Below are 14,443 nucleotides of genomic sequence, written 5' to 3'. Positions count from 1 at the left end.
TTTTTTTTTTTTTTTTTTTTTTTTTGGTACTGGGGATTGAACTCAGGTCCTTGCGCTTGCCAGGCAGGCAGCAGAACCGGAATCACTGAGCTAAATCCCCGGCCCCCATTAGCATTCATCTTTAACTTATCAAAGTCTAATAAAAAGTAGTGGCACTTTCATCATTTCCCATACAGCTCTAGGTCTCAGAACATCCTGACGTCACTTACCTTTTTTTTTTGACATAGTCTTGCTATGTAGGTCAGGCTGGCCTTGAACTCACTATGTAACCCCGGCTGGCCTCAAACTTGTGGTGATTCTCTTGCCTCATCCTCTCGAGTGCTGGGATTACAGGCATGCACTACTAACCCCAGTTTATGCAGTATTGTTTTTTTGTTTTGTTTTTTGGGTTTTTTTGGTACCAGGGATTGAACGCAGGTCCTTGTGCTTGAGAGGCAGGCGCCAGAACCACTGAGCTAAATCCCCAGCCCTTATGCAGTATTGTTCTAGGGATCATTACTGGATCTCCAGAATGAAATTTACTATTTCAATCCCCTCCACATGATGTTGTAAACAGTTCATTCCTAATGATGAGTCCTTTATTTTCTGTATAAAATAGCCAGAGCTCAGTGAGGCATACAAACTTGAAATTAACTCAATTTAGACTAAAGCAATTTTTTCTGTTGAACTCAGAGCAAGATGCATGAACTACAGATTCCTGAAGTATTTTGTTGCTTCTTTTAAATATGAAGGAAAATAACAATGATGCCCCTATTATTGAACTCTGAATATTTCAATAGTTTGCATAATGTGATTTTAAACCCTTAACTTTAAAGGAAAAAATTGACTAGAATTAGTTAAAATGTTAAAGTTTGTTTTCTTTGGGTGGCAAGAATATAATTTTTCCTGTGCCTTTCAAAGTTTTTCTAGATGGGCATGGTGGCATACATCTGTAATCTCAGCTTTCAGGAGGCTGAAGCAGGAGGATTGCTGCAAATTTGAGGCCAGCCTGGGCTACATAGTGAGTTCAAGGCCAGGCTGAACTACATAGAAAGGCCCTGTCTCAAACAAACAAACAAACAAACAAAGGTTTTCTAAGAAGTGTATGAATTCTTTCATAGTGAAGAAAATATAATAAATTGTGTTATATTAGTTTATCCAATTTCTTCTAGTATATTTGAGGGTAACAAAGAAAATCAGCGTATCCTGATATGATGGATGAATGTCTGGGAACTACATTTTTAAAATTATTTTAATAAATGACAGTAGGCAAAATAACATTTTTCTGGCATTTAAATCTAATATAAGTGAGTAAAAAAGGCACAGTCCTACCCTAATGAAATATTTCTGCCAGGGCCAGGATTTAGCTCAGTGGTACCTCCAACTGCCTCACAGCACAAGGTCCTGAATTCAATACCCAAAAAAAGAAAGATTTCTGCCCAAAAAAATCATTCATTTTTGTCATGTGGATAAATAAATGTTATTCTCCCCCCAACTCCCACCATTAGTTCTACATCTGCCTCCTTCCTGCCATTTTTATTTTGTTGCTTTTATTATTCAAATCTAACAAGTACAATTTTTCAAATACATTGCAATAAAGATGTTTGTATTTAAAGATAAAAATAAAATAAAATATTTAGACTTGTTTCTATTATTGACAGTTGAACCATAATGAATATAATAGTTGGTATCGGAGGTGGGTAGAAACGTTCGATAATAGGAATGCGGGACTCACCTGCTGATTTAGTTGGATTTGAAAGCAATGAGGACCTAGTTACCATTAAAGTTTGGAGTACTAGTATTATGGACTGAATTGTATCTCCCCCAAAATTCAAAAGGGGAGACTTTAAAATAGGGACTGTATTTAGAGATAAGGTGTTCAAAGAGGTAATTAAGAAGCCAAGTAAGGTGGTGTACCTGTAATCCCAGCACTTGGGAGGCAGAAGCAGGAGGATTGCCAGGAGTTCAAGGCCACCTTGGGCTACATAGTGAGCTCAAGGCCAGCCTGAACTACATAGTAATACCCTGTCTCAAAAACCAAAAACAAAAAAACAGAAAAAGGGTAATTAAGTTAAAATGAGGGCATTAGGGTGGGCTGTAGTCCATTATAATGAGTATCCTTATAAGACAAGATTAGGTACACACACACACAAACACATACATACAGAGCAGGACAGTCATGTGAGGACATAAGACAGCAACCATCTGCAAGCCAAGGAGAGAGGCCTCAAAAGAAAGTAAACCTGCCAATACCTTACACAGCCTCCAGAATGTGAGAAAATAAATTTCTGTGGCTTAAGCCATGCAGCCTGTGATATTTTGCGGTGGCAATACTAGCAAACTATACTTGATCTTAGCCAAAAGGCCGAGAAGCAATAATACTAGCAAACTGACACAACTAATAATAAACCATGGCATTCGGGTACCAAGGTACTTAAGCTACCACACATGGTCAACTGAAAGCAAGTGTCTTGGAACAGACCTAGTGGTAGGGCCATAGCCTGTTATGATTGTTATTTAGCATTCAAAATTCTGAAGTGGGTTGGCTGCTCTTACCTGCTCTAAAGAGCTTAATGACAGAGAACAACATTCTCAGGATTTAAAATTCTTGATTTATGGCATTGTCAGAAAACTAATGAGTTACTATGACTCTTCTAAAAGCCTCTCATATTTCTTATAGCCACAGGGTCCTTGTAGCTGATCATCAAATACACAATTTGGATTCTGCAGGTACCTAAATTAGACCACTAATTGAATTCATAGCCTCGTCTTTTTTTAAAATTAATTTTATTGGCACATTTTAGATATACAATATAATGACATTCATCATTGGAAATGTGTACCTTTACGTAATCTATCTTGGTTCTTATTTTTTTCCCCATTCCCCTGCCCTCCCTTCAACCCCTCCACCCCTCCCCACTTACAAAGACTTTGTTCCCATTTTTTTCATTTTCTCATATGAATTCTATTCCCTTCTTTCTCCAGTCTTTGAGTGTATGAGATTAACTGGGAAAAGGTAGGACCTGTTGGAATTGAATGGCAACATTCAGGGAGCTTTGGATGATTCTAAATCCATAAAACTCACTGAACTTCCATTCCAGCAGAAGCACCTCCTCCTGCCCCATCTGATGAAATTGAGCCTGCCTTGCTTGAACACCTTATGTTGACTACAACAGACCTTGCCGAGGGCTTTCAATGTTCCTTCTTCCTTGTCGTGACCATCCTTCATTTTCGTCATACCCACGGTCAGAGTCATATCACAGCTTGCACAGGGAGCCTATTACAGTCAAAACCATAAGGGAAGGATTACATGCATGAGGAATTATATAATTTTATAATGGCAGGAATCTGGGACATATGCATGAAAATGATATCTGGAGGATTTCTAGGCCAGAAGGAAAGAACAATTTTAGAACAAGATAATTTTATTGACAGTTAGCACATGTACCAAAGAATACAGATTTGATTTGCTGGCTTGAACAGCTAACAGTGGTACACATGGTTTGCTTGGTTGATTAAATACAAACTGAAATCAGCTATGGATTCTAACTGAAGTTAAGATCCACAAATTCCATAATATAGGATAGAAGGCGTGATCCATAGATTTAAGGAGATAAAGATAAGGAAGTGGATTTGTTACGTGCAACCAATCACATAGCCACTAGCCCTTTTGCAAGAGGATCCAGAAGATACTTCTTGATTGAGAAATACATGGGTGTGAGAATACTTGGAGAGCACTGTAGTGGATGTCTTTCTTTTAGGAACTAAGAAATGATGGCAGTAAAATGGACTCTCTGATTTCAGTAAAGATGAGGCCCTGGGTAGCAGAAGCAAGGCAGCAGCCTTTAGTTCAGAGAGGCAAGGTGGACGTGGTCTCCATAAAACACGCTGTAGGGCCCACATAGTTTACAAAAATTGACTCTCAGGATAGTTAACAGTTTATCCTGGGGTCCATTAGTCTAGAATGGATGAACTAAGACATAGTGGATGGAAGAATTCTATCCAGGATTGGTGAACAGTGAGACACAGCCTCTCAGCTGCTGCTAGGTACAGTTAGTTGCTAGGACTCAGGTATCTTGCTTCAAGAGAAAGCGTAGAATCCATGCATAAGGACTGAACAGACAAAATAGCAACACAAACTGAATCAGGCATGGTAATACACACCTGTAATCCCAGCTAGTCAGGAGGATCACAGGTTTGAGCCCACACTGAACAATGTATTGATGCCTGTCTCAAAAAAAAGCTGAGGACATAGCTCAGTCATAAGGTCCCCCTACCAATGGGGCAACCTTAATCCAGCCAAGGTGAGGAAAAAGAACATCCCTTTTGGCCATCGTGAAGAGTCCTGTGCTATTTACCAGGATGACAGTTCGCTAGAGAAAGGGAGATATCTAGGCCTCTGAGGGATTTTGAGTGCTGGTTCTGAGCATATATACTGAGGATCTATAACATCCCAACAGTCTGTCAAATTGGGGGCTGATGGCTGTCAGACAATAAATAGTTAAATAAAAACTAATCTGTTTTTGTCTCCTGTGAATCCACTCTATTTTATTTCCTCTGTTTCTGGACTTATTATTGGGATAAGAAAGAAAAACAGTATTTAAATTCTATGTACCAAAGTATTGCTAGAAGCTGGGCCTGGTGGCGCATGCCTGTAATCCCAGCACTCTCGGGAGGCTGAGGCAGAAGGATCGCTGTGAGTTCGAGACCAACCTGGGCTACATGGTGAGTTCCTGGTCAGTGTCAACTACATAGTGAGACCCTGTCTTAAAAAAACAAAGTATTACTAGACTTTATAGACAATTATGATGACAATTCACCTTTGTTAAGTGATTACATGTCAGGCCCTATGCCAAGTGCTTTACAGGCACAGTCTCACTCAGTTCTCTCCAAAAGCTTGTTTGTTGTTGCTTTTATTAGATTATCCTTTACAGAGAAAACAACAGGTCTAGGAAGGTTGGATAACTTTGTTATCCTGGTAGACATATGTTCACTCCAAGCTTTCTAATGCTAGAGGAGGACAATTTTTTATTGGTCTATCTGTGCTGTTAATTTGAATTAATTTGAAAATCACATAAACAATGTAACCTGTGTAAACCTATGTAATCATGTAAACCTATGGCAATTTATTTTTCTATTCCTGCTTTGTTTTCCAGGCTGATTTCGTGCTCAGGGGATACAGGCAGTCTGATACTGTCTGATGGAAAAGGAGATCTAAAGTGCCATATCACAGCAAACCCTTTCAAGATAGACTTGGTATCTGAAAAAGAGGTTGTAATGAGCATAAATTCACTGGGCCAGTTATACTTTGAGCACCTACAGATTCCTCCAAAGCAAAGGTATTTTTACACATTACCTGACACATAAAGACCTTAACAAAATCTATTTATGAATACCAATGACCTAAATATATAACAAATCATCGCAGAAAGTCAGTTTTCTAGCCAAGCACAGTGATGCAAGCAGCACTGAGGGAGGCTGGGGTAGAATAGAAAGTTTGAGTTCTGCCAGGGCAACATAGTAAGACTTTTGTCTCAAAAATAAAAACATAAGTAAATAAGAAGGGCTAGGATGTAGCTCAGTGGTAGGGCACCTCTGCATTCCATCACATCACCAGTAGTGCAAAAAAAAAAAGTTGGCTTCCCATATTTACTATCTTATTATTCTGAGAATTTTCATCTGTGCAGGTGAATATAGGCTTTGTGATAAAAATGATTACCAAATTTTTGAGACTGTTACACTTTAGATAATTGTAACTGATGTGACCTTTTACACCCTTCTAAATAAACAGTGTTGACAAATGTCATGTGAACTATTCTGTCTTCAGAATGTCACTTTAGTCCCTTAAAATAACCAGCATTTGAATGGTCCAGGGATTTTTCTGGGACCATGCAGTTGTTTGTTGCAGGTCACATGATTAGAAAGTAATGATAAGGAAGAGATTCTTCTTCCATTTTTTATAATTACAATTTTTAAATCTCCCACTTTGTAATTCTTTGTATTTTATCATAATAGTGAACATATTATTTCATCTGCAGAAAGCATTAACATCCATTATTTCTACATAGTAATTTTTTTGTGAGATTCAACTTAGTTTTATTTTTAAATTTTTTAAATGTCTTATTTTCTAAGGGGCTGGGATTTTGCTCAGTGGTAGAGCCTTTGCCTACCATATACAAGGTTCTGTGTTTCAATCACAGAACCACAAAAAACAATCATACAAACACTCTCCTGGAACTACTAAGTGATTATAGCAAGGATTCAGGATACAAGATTAATTACAAAAATCAACTGCTTTTCTGTATATCAGCAATGTATGAGTGGAATTTGAAATAAAAAACACATTTGGGGCCAGAAATTTAGCTCAGTGGTTCCGCTGCCTGCCTTGCAGCCTCAAGTACCAAGTTCAATCCCCAGTACCAAAACAAAAACAAAAGACACATTTTATACTCCACCAAAAACCTTTTTGATTTGATAACCAAATTCAGTGGCATAGCTGGATACAAAGTCAACCCTCAAAAGTCAGTAGCCCCTCAATGAGGAAAAAAAAATCAGTAGCCTTGCTGTACACAAATAACAAACTCAAAGAGAAAAATTAGAGAAACAATCCCTTTCACAATAGCATCCAAAAAAAATGAAATACCTAGGAATCAATCTAACGAAGGAAGCAAAAGGCCTCTACTTTGAAAACTACAGTACTCTGAAAAAGGAGATTGAAGAGGATATCAGAAAATGGAAAGGTATCGCTTGTTCTTGAATAGGAAGAACTAATTTAATGAAAATGGCCATACTTCCAAAACTATTCTACAGATTTAATGTAATCTCAATAAAAATAGTAAACCTCACAGAATTAGAGAAAGCAGTCCTCAAATTCATGTGGAAGTAGAAGAGACCTAGAGTAGCAAAGGCAATTCTGGGCAACAAAGGCAAGGCAGCGGGTATCACAATCTCTGACCTGAAATTATACTACAAAGGTACTGTGATAAAAACAACATGGCACTGCCAAAAGAACAGAACTGAAGATCAGTGGGACAGACTAGAAAATACAAAATCAACTCCAAATACACTCAGCTACCTTATCTTTGACAAAGAAGCTAAACACCTTCACTGGAAGAAAAATAACCTCTTTAATAAATAGTGCTGGAAAAACTGGCTTTCCACATGCTGAAGATTGAAACTAGACCCGTAGCTTTCACTATGTGCAACCTAAAATCAAAATGGATCAAAGATCTGACTATTAAAACAGAAACATTAAATCTGATGGAAGAGAGAATAGGTAGAATGCTTGAGGACATAGGAGTAGGCAAAGGCTTTATGAACAAAACCCAGACCACATGGGAAATACTACAAAGAATCAACAACTAGGACCTTTTCTTATAAAAAAGTTTTTGCACAGCAAGAGAAACTACCAGCAGAGTGAAGAGACAACCCATAGAGTGGGGAAAAAGATTAACAGCTATTCAGATAAAGAACTAGTATCTAGAACATATAAAGAACTCAAAAAAATCAGATCCCTCAAATTTAAAGACCCATTCAAAAATGGGCATTTGAAATAAAAAGACACTTCTCAGATAAAGAATTAGAAACAGCAATTTATATGAAAAAATGTTCAGCATCAATGGTCATTTGAAAGATGGAAATTAAAACCGCTGAGATTCCATTTCACTCCAGAAAAAATGGCTGCTATAAAAAAATCAATAACAAATGATGGAGGGGCTGTGGGGAGAAAATAACCCTTCTCCACTGTTGGTGGGAGTGCAGGCTGGTGAAGCCACTGTGGAAATTACTGTGGAGATTTCTCAAAAAACTGAACCTAAAGGTTCCATTTGACCCAACTATACCCTTTCTTGGTACGTTCCTGAACGAATTAAAAGCATTATACCATAGTGATATATGCATATCCATGTTTATAGCAGCACAGTTTGTGATAGTTAAATCTTGGAAACAGCACAAATGCCCATCAACTGAAAGTAGATAAAGAAAATGTGTGGTTTTTTATACAATGGAGTACTACTCTGCCATAAAGAAGGATGGGCTTCAGACATTTATAGCTAAATGGATGCAACTTGAGACCATACTCTTAAGTAAAATAAATTGGACACACGTTTAAATACTGCATTGTTTCTCTGGTGTGAGAAACTGAATGTGGAAATTTTTTAAATGCACACATTTATTGCAGTATATTAGAACCCAAAACACGAAATATGTATGTATTAATCTAACAAAACAGGTATAAGGAAAACTACAAAACAAGACAAGACCTGGTGTGGTGAAATCAAATAGTAACAGTGGCAAGGCAGCCAAGGGAAAAGGAACCCTTCTATATTGTTGGTGAGAATTCAAACTAGTTCAACCACTATGGAAATCAGTATGGTGATTTCTAAAAAAACTAAAAGTAGAAATACCATTCAGGGTCCAGGGATTTAGCTTAGTGGTGCCACCACCTGCCTCGAAAGCACAAAGACTTGAGTTTGATTTCTGTTACCAAAAAAAAAACTTTCCATGCAGCCCAGCTGTTCCTCTTCTAGGTATCTCCTAAAAGAATTAAATACATCATATTACAGTGATATATGCATACCTATGTTTATACCAGAATAATTCATAACAGCTAAATCTTGGAAGTAGCCCATATGTCCACCAACAGACGAGTGGATAAAGAAAATGTATTTATATACAATGGAATACTACTCTGCCATAAAAAGGATAAATGATTCATCTGTAGGAAAATGGATGCACATTGAGACTATAATATTAAGTGAAATAAATCACACACACACAGTAAAATATTCCATGGTTTCTCTTATGTGAGAAATCCAAAATATAAATAACAAGTAAAAGATAATTGGAAGTAGGGAGATAGATCTTTCTCAAAGGGTAAGGGGATTAAAAGATGAAGGAAGGGAGGGAAGGGAAGGGAAAAGAAAACTGAGATGTGTTTTGTATATGTACAGACTCATAAGGAATGTTGTCATTGTGTACTGCAAACATGTATTAATTTAAAAAAGACTTGCTACAAAGCTGCAGTAATCAACATAGTGTGACACTAGAGAATAGAGTTTGATCAGTAGAACAGGATACAGAGGTCTGAAATAGACTCATAAATAGAATCAACTGATCTTGACAGTGAAGACAACAGAGCAGATAGTCTTTTCAGCACTGGAACAATTAGACATCCACATTTAAAAAATTAGACACAGACCTTATACCCTTCACCAAAAAATGATCTCAAAATGAATCAGGCCCAAATATAAACAAGAAGCTATTAAACTCTTGGAAGATAACAGAACACCTAGTTGACCTTGGATATAATGATGATCTTTTGGATATAACATCAGAGAGACAATTGACAAGCTCACCTTCATTAAAATTAAAAACTTCTGTTCTTTGAAATATAATGCCAAGAGAATGAGAAAATGAGCTGCAGCTTGGGAGAAAATATTTGCAAAAGACACATCTGATAAAATGTGCACAGAACAGTTAAAATTCAACAATAAGAAAAAATTTTTGTCTTTTTTGAGGCAAGTTCTCGCTGTATAGCTCAGGGTAGGCTTGAGCTCACTATGTAACCCAGGCTGGCCTCAAACTCAAAGCAGTCCTCCTGCCTCAGCCTCCCCAAGTGCTGGGATTACAGGTGTACATCACCACACCTGGCTAGGAAAAGATTTTAAAAACCAAAAAAGAAAAAAATAGTTAAAACGGTCAAAAACAAATTTTTTTGTTTCTCACCAAAGAAGATATATACAAGGCAAGTGAGTATATCAACACCATATGTCATTAGGGAATTGCACATTGAACCAGGGAGATTCCAGCACACCTGTGAGAATGACCAAAATCTAAAACTCTGACAATACCAAATGTTGAAGCTGTAGAACATCTCATTCATTGCTGGTGGGAATGTAAAATGGTAGAGCCATTTTTGGAAGACAGTTTGGCAGTTTCTTACAAAAGTAAATTTGCTGTTACCATATAATCCAGCAATCATGCTCCTTGGTATTTACCAAATGAATTGAACACTTATGTCCACAGAAGAACCTGTACATAGAATTTATAGCTGCTTTATTTGCACTTGCCAAAGATGGAAGTGGCCACAATGTCTATTAGCAGATGAATAGACAAACTGGTACATCTGGGAATGGAAAAGAAATGAGCTCTTAAGCCATGAAAAATCATAGAGAGAATTTAAATGCATATTACTTAGTAATAGAAGCTAATCTGCAACTATAGGTTTAAAAAAAAAGACAAATATGATTTGGCCCACCTTGTGACTTTCCATTGGGTCTTACTGTTTTGTCCCATTGTACCCACCTCACCTCATGGCTTTCCTGTAAAAAATACCTTTAAAAAGCAAGATGGGCAGGCAACCCACTTTCCGGTCCCCCTTCTAATCTCTCTTAGAAGCTAACTTTCTCTCAATAAATTTTTCCTACTCTTAAAAAAAATAAAGGCAAAGTTATAGAGACAGTAAAAAAGATGAGAAGTAGCCAGGGGTTATAGGGAGGGGGTGAATCAGCTGGACACAGAGAAGTCTTTCAGAATAACAGAAATACTCAACTACTCTATGATGCTTCAGTGGTGAATTCGTGTCATTATACATTTACCCAAGCCTACATAATGTACAAGACCAAGAGTGAACCCTAATATAAGCACAGGAATTTGACTGATAATGATATCAATTTAAGTTGACCAAAGATATCAGATGTACCAACGTGCCATGGAATAGCAGTAGTAGGGTAGATGGGAACTCTCTACTCTGCTCATTTCTGCTGTGCACCTAAAACTGTTCTAAAAGATAAAGTCTATTAATTTTGAAACCTTTAAAGGCTATATACCAGGGAAATTTTTAACATAAGAATTAAAAATAAATATGCACGATGTAGAAAGAGCTCATCTGAATCAATATGCAAAAAATCAGCAAATTTTAAAATGATGTGATGCAAACTGCAGCAATTCATATTAATATAACAAATGTCAAAAAATTAATAGAGTGAAAAACGTGTCACAAAAGAATATGTACAGTATACTTTTATTTATATAAAAATTTAAAGGTAAAACCAAACAATAGATTGTTTGAAGATTCGTGTATATGTGGAAATAAAACAGCAATTATTAACACTAAATTTCATAAAGTGGTTACCTCTGAAGGACAGAGTAGAGGCAGATACATTTGAAGAGAGGTTCACAGACACCGGAAATTCCCATCCCCACTGCTGCTTAAACTTAATGGTGTGTCAAGTTGTTTGTTCAGATTATTCTTTAAGCTCTTTGAATACTCTGTATCTTCTTATATTTACTTGCCCTGCTTTACACTGAAGACAAAATCATAGTGAGTATGAATAAACCATTTACAAAGGAATAGAAGTACTATTAAATGTATAAAAAAGTAGTCTACATCATTGATCACAGAAATACAAATTGAAATACATTATCCTTTCTAAACTTTTAATAAGGACTCAAAAGATTGATAAATCCAGTATCATTAAGGTTGTGGGGAGACAAGCTCTCAAACACAGTTGTGGGTAGAAGTATAAATTGTCACGACTATTCTGGAAGACTGCATTATGTTATGTAATATGTAATGTTATTAGCATGATGGTAAAGAAAGGGTGCTACATGCTACCTAGTTAACTTTTATTTTATTGAAATGTTATGAATATGTGTTATGTGTTTTGTTTTGTTTTGTTTCTGTTTTGTTTTTTGGTGCTGGGGATCAAACTTGGGACCTTGCACTTAAGAGGCAGGCAGTGACACTACTGAGCTAAATCCCTGGCCACAATGTGTTAATTTTAATTTTAATTTAAAAAATTGATAAATGTATTTTAAAGAGTCAAGAAAATTCACATACATCTACTGTTATATAAGAAATCAAGCTATTGGTTTAATATTTATCATTAATATTTGGTTTATAAACTCATTTACTTTTATAGTGATGTTATAAGTTAAAGGATGTAATTTATGAGATCCTGAACAATGAAAATTAAGATCATTGTCATTAAACAAAATTATGTCATTCTTTCCCTTGCATGAAACAACTTTATTTATGTTAAAACAGAACTACCAAAGAAAATGAGAAGACTACATCAGTTGACACTTCTCAGGTAATCTAGACTGAGCAAATTGTTATCTTCTTCATCACCATCATAAATATGCAGTGTGCAATGAATTCTGTTCCTCCCACACAAAGATTACTACTTATAAGTGGAATCACCCATCTTTTTTGCTCACCTTATATTGATTCATTCATTCGTTTATTCATAAAAGCAGATATATCCCAAGTGCCTGCTTTTTGTTTGGCATTACATTAGGCAAAGATAATCAACCTTGAATAAAACAAATAGCAAACAAGTCCTCATGGAACTTGTCCAGTCTCTTAGGGAAACAGACATTGACTGAATACCTAGGAACAAGAGGAGTTTTACAGAAAGGTGCTATAGAAAAATACAATAAGGAGCCTGACCTAAGATGAGAGACTGAAAAAAACTCCTGAAGGGAGTAATACTAAAATTGAAACTGATGCATTAGCCAGTAAGAAACTGTTTGTGAAGGGGTAGAAAACTGTATATAGGGAGGAACAAAGGGAAGGATGGTGAGTGATAAGGCTAGAGAGATGAGCAGGGGCTGCTCTGTGGGAAGTCACAATAACTTATTCAGCAGATGTTTATTGAGTATCTCCTATGTGCCAGGCATTGTTCAAAGCATTGGTGGTTCATCATGGAACAAAGTGAGTTTTGGCATGGAGCTTATCTTATAAGCCATGTTAATCTGTTTTGAGTTTATCCTAAGAACTATTGAAAACCATGGGAAGGTTCTAAGCAGCAAAAACACATAGCCTTATTTCTATATTCAAAAGATTTTTGGCTAAGGAGCTGGGGATTTAGCTCAGTGGTTCCACTGCCTGCCTCGCAAGCACAAGGTCCCAAGTTCAATCCCCAATACCAAAAATAAATAAATAAATAAATAAATAAATAAATAAATAAATAAATAATAAAATAAATTTTTAAAAAAAGATTTTTGGCTGAATTATGGAGAATGGATAATCTAGAAGTGTTGTCTTCATCCATAGTCAAATAAATCTTTTTTTTTTTCCTGTATCAAGGTTCAAACTCAGGACCTTGTGTTTGAGAGGCAGGCACAGTGCCACTCAGCTAGATCCCCAGCCCAATCAATAGTCTCATAAATCTTAAGAGGAGTCTGACAATAGTTATGACTGCCTTGAATGGTAAAATAATAGTGTAGTAAGAACTTCATGCATGCTGGGCAAGCACTGTACCACTTTACCTATGTTCCCAGCCCTAAAAGCTGCATTTTTTTTTTTTTTTTTTTTTGGTATTGGGGATCAAATTCAGGACCTTGCATTTATATGGCAGGTGGCAGAATCACTGATCTAAATTCCCGTCCCCAGTGTTGCTTTTTATTAAGAACTGGTCCATATTGATGAACATAAGAGAATTTTTTCCATTTCCAAATAAAAAAGATAAGTGCATAACTTTACACAGAGTTGTGACAGAATGTCAAATTAGCTTTTGAGGTGATGTCTAATTAGACAGCTTATGTATTATGGTTGTTATTGTTGTTTCTGGTATTTTATGGTATTGGGAATTGAACCCAGTGTCTTCACACTGGCTACATCCCCAGCCTTTTTTTTTTTTAATTTTGGCACAAGATCTCACAGTATTATGTAGGCAGGAGTAAAATTTATGGTCCTCCTGTCTCAGCTACCTACCTTCTGGAATTACAGTGATTTTTGAGCCACAAACCCTTTGCAAGAATTTGATGAAAACTGAACCACCTCTAAAGAAAAAAATTTTAATTTCATATTTTTTGAGGGAATTCATAGACACTAAAGTCCCTTCATGGACCCAAGATAATAAGCATTACCTTAAAGATTTTTTTTTACACCAGGGATTGAATGCAGAACCTCACACTTGCCAGGCAGGTGCTGTGCTGCTGAGCTACATCCTGGCCCCTGGCATGATTTTTTTTTTTTTTTAATGTACAGGTTCACTTTACAGAAGTTTTAACAATGAAAGTAATAGTCTTGAAATGAAGAGCTCATTTTAAAGAAATATGCATTTCATACATACAAGTTTTTTAAACTTTTATTTTACTAGGGAAAAAATGTGGAAAGCTGAAAAATATATAGTTTTAGGTTAAAAGGTTTTGGATCTGAGCAGTTTTTGCCAGCCCAGCTAATTTGACTTCTCAATGCAATACAAGTATATAGCCAGCAGCCTAGGTAGCTAATTTAAGTAGGAAAAAAGAGTGCCTGTCTCAAGAAAAACAAAATCTCTGATTAAAGTCTTTCAAAAACAGACTAAAGCCGGGTGTGGTAGCTCATGCCTGTAATCCCAGCACTAGGGAGGCTGAGGCAGGAGGACCACTGTGAGTTCAAGACCAGCCTGCACTACATGGTAAGTTCCAGGGCAGTCTCAACTACATAGTGAGACCCTGTCTAAAAAAACAAAAA

The 14,443-nt window shown here is 36.5% G+C and overlaps 1 protein-coding gene across 5 annotated transcripts in view; it reads left to right on the top strand.

Moving 5' to 3' along the window:
- Ganc (glucosidase alpha, neutral C) overlaps positions 1–14,443 on the top strand; it is a 71,924-nt gene that overhangs the window by 14,767 nt on the left and 42,714 nt on the right. For all 5 annotated transcript variants that reach the window (XM_010624777.3, XM_010624776.3, XM_033764977.1 and 2 more), the window contains exons 5-6: positions 5,136–5,318; positions 12,029–12,074. In XM_010624777.3, the coding sequence (XP_010623079.1) occupies positions 5,136–5,318; positions 12,029–12,074 (229 nt within the window). The remainder of the gene's footprint in view (positions 1–5,135; positions 5,319–12,028; positions 12,075–14,443) is intronic.

Source organism: Fukomys damarensis, unplaced genomic scaffold, assembly GCF_012274545.1.
Source record: "Fukomys damarensis isolate Sample0158 unplaced genomic scaffold, DMR_v1.0_HiC HiC_scaffold_17, whole genome shotgun sequence".
NCBI classification, from domain to species: Eukaryota; Metazoa; Chordata; class Mammalia; order Rodentia; family Bathyergidae; genus Fukomys; species Fukomys damarensis.
The sequence above is the reverse complement of the archived record's forward strand: the minus strand, read 5'-3'. Positions and strand labels throughout refer to the sequence as shown.